Consider the following 2,523-nt stretch of genomic DNA (forward strand, 5'->3'; position numbering starts at 1 on the left):
GGATGGTGGCTGCCAGCCACTGGCAGGTAGGAGGGAGGGCTGTGTAAACACCCAACTCCCTGCAAAAGGTGGCCTGAGAGACCATGTGAACTATGGTAGTGAGGCTGAAACAAAAGGGCTTGTTTATGACTAGTTTTGAGACCTGCACACCATTTTCACAACACAGATCAGCTCAGTTGTGTGAAGGAGGGACTGTACAAGGTCTGGGGTGATAGCACGTGGATTTGGGGGACACCTTGGAGGCTGTCAGCTACACCAGGAATGTGGTTTGCTGCTGAAAGGGAGGGAGAGGGAACAGACCTGTCTACTCATCTCTTTAAAAAACATTTTATTTATTTATTTTTAGATGGGGGCAAAGGAAGGAGAAAGAACGGGAGAGAAACATCAATACATGTTTGCTTCTTATGTGTCCCCTACTGGGGACCTGGCCTGCAACCCAGGCATGTGCCCTGACTGGGAATTGAATTGGTGAACCTTTGCTTCACAGGCCCATGCTCAATCCACCGAATTACATTAGCCAGGGCTGCCTACTCAACTTGAGTCACAAAGCCTTCTGGGAAAGCTCCAGGGTCTGTCCTGGCAGGGGGTTGTGGTGACCATCACCTGGCAGACTGTGGGTTCCCCTCCCCACTATATTTCAGTGCCAGCCACACTGTTAGCATTACACCAGGACTCTGCCCCTCTCCCATGGCCCATGCTGAAAGTAACAGAATATTGAGTTTATGGTATTCTCTCTGGCCTGTGGTGGTGGGGGAGAAACAGGAAAAAGAAACAAAACCCAAGAAATACACCATCCTTTAAAAAAGCATAAAAGAAAATAGTAGTGGATTTTTATTGTTGGGAACGGCTAGCCTGGTTTCACGAATTGTAACCGTTTAAGGCTGAGTGTGTGATCTCCGGGATGCGAGCCACTGAGGAGACAAGGCTTGTCTCTGGCAGCAGATGCTGCCCCTGCTTCATCCTGTTCCATGTCAGGAGGGCAGCTCTGGTTCCTCCCGCCCCTCACCTTGCCGTCTTGGAGTCCATTCTTCATCAGAGTCCTCAGGGTCCTCCTCCTGGAGCTCGGTGGCCTGCCTGCGGTGGCATATGAAAGCTGGTGGAGGGGCCCTGGGACCTGGAAGGAGACACAACTTTTGTCCCGAAAGCAAAGACCTTGAAATAGGAGCAAGCCCCAGGAAGCCCGTGGGCCTGGCTCCAATGGGATGGGAGAGTAAAAGGAGTTCCTGTGAGCGGTGCGCCATCAGCACCAGCCCTTCTCTGACCCGAAGGAGCAAATTCCCCCTAGTGGTGTCCACACAGAAGGGAGCGGCAGGCAGATGGAGCCACCTAAGCAGGAGCCAGCCCAGCAGCCTCTAGGGTCACCAGGTCCCTGGGCCCAGCAGCGTCGAGCTACCTAGGCTGAGGAGCACCTCGAAGTTCCTCTTCAAGTTCTGGTACCGGCCTTTCTCCCAGTCTCCCATCTCTGCCCACTCCTCCCTGGAGAAGTAGACGGAAACATCTTTCAAAGCTTCTTCAGCCTGGAGAGGAGAGTGGAAACACCAGTAAGTCAGTGATGCGAGTGAGAATGTGTGGGGCAGGCCTTCCCTGTCCCGGGGTGCAGGGAGCAGGTGGGGCCTCGGTGGTCCCTGTGCCGCAAGCACTGAGCCCGTGTCCCACTCGTGTCCCGCGGGCCTGCTCGCACTCTCAGCCTTCTCCCACTTCCATGCCTCGGCCCTGCCTCGTGGAGTACCGTCTCTCCCACCAGTGCTCTTCACTGGCACAGCTAGGGTCACCCTCATGTCCAGGCGTCTGCGAAGCTCTGTCCCCAAGCTTCCTGCCGGCCCCTCAGCTCACCTGAGGCTTCTGCCCCATTTTCCCCGCTTCTCCCTTAGGGCTGTGCTGAGGATATCGGTCCGGGTGCATGGTGTCCAGCCTCAAGTCCGAGGCGCCTGTGGAAGGAGAAGGCGCTGAGAGGGCTGAATGCCTTTCTTCCCGTGGGCAGGGCGCCAGGAGAGGGGGATGCGGGGCCGTGCGGAAGGGGGGGCTGGATGGGGCATGCTGTCCGCAGACCTGCCCGCAGGGGGCGCCCTGTTCCCGCCGTTCCTCCGGTGCCCCGCCTCAGCGTGGGCTCTGCAGGCCGAGGGCGGGGCGTCTGAGGGGACCGGTTGGCGGTGGGCCTGTGGCGGCCCCAGGAAACGCGCTTTTCCCGGGGAAGGGCTCGGAGGTGCACCAGGGGATCTGGAGAAGCCCGCACGAGATGCAGGCGTGGTCGCCGGCAGACCCAGACCGCCATCTCTCAGGCTGACAGGTTCGGGGTCTCTGAGGACAAGAGCCTGTGTCTTCCGGGCTGAGGACCCTGAGGCCTGACGGGGCGGGGGGTGGGGGGTCGTCAGACCCCTGCGGCCGAGGAGATTCGGGGCTTCTCATCGAGGAGCTTCCGGTTCCCCATCACTGAGGTAGTTTCCAGGACGACGGCATTCGGAGTTTCTGAGTTTGGGGAGATTTCGTCTTTCCGGGCGAGCTGCAGGCTGGGTGCCCCGAGCT

At 58.3% G+C, this 2,523-nt stretch overlaps 1 protein-coding gene across 1 annotated transcript; it reads right to left on the reverse strand.

Annotated features, from left to right (window-relative positions):
• Positions 1 to 971: 971 nt before the first annotated feature.
• On the reverse strand, positions 972 to 2,272 carry LOC118977923 (probable histone-lysine N-methyltransferase PRDM7). The gene is made up of 4 exons (XM_037033100.1): positions 2,050 to 2,272; positions 1,834 to 1,928; positions 1,394 to 1,517; positions 972 to 1,114 (listed from the first exon to the last, which is right to left on the reverse strand). Exons 1-4 carry the CDS (start codon positions 2,270 to 2,272, stop codon positions 972 to 974), a joined length of 585 nt encoding a protein of 194 aa, XP_036888995.1.
• Between the last annotated feature and the right edge of the window lie 251 nt (positions 2,273 to 2,523).

This window comes from Sturnira hondurensis, unplaced genomic scaffold (genome assembly GCF_014824575.4).
Source record: "Sturnira hondurensis isolate 20B ecotype Veracruz unplaced genomic scaffold, ASM1482457v3 Scaffold0021593, whole genome shotgun sequence".
NCBI lineage: Eukaryota > Metazoa > Chordata > Mammalia > Chiroptera > Phyllostomidae > Sturnira > Sturnira hondurensis.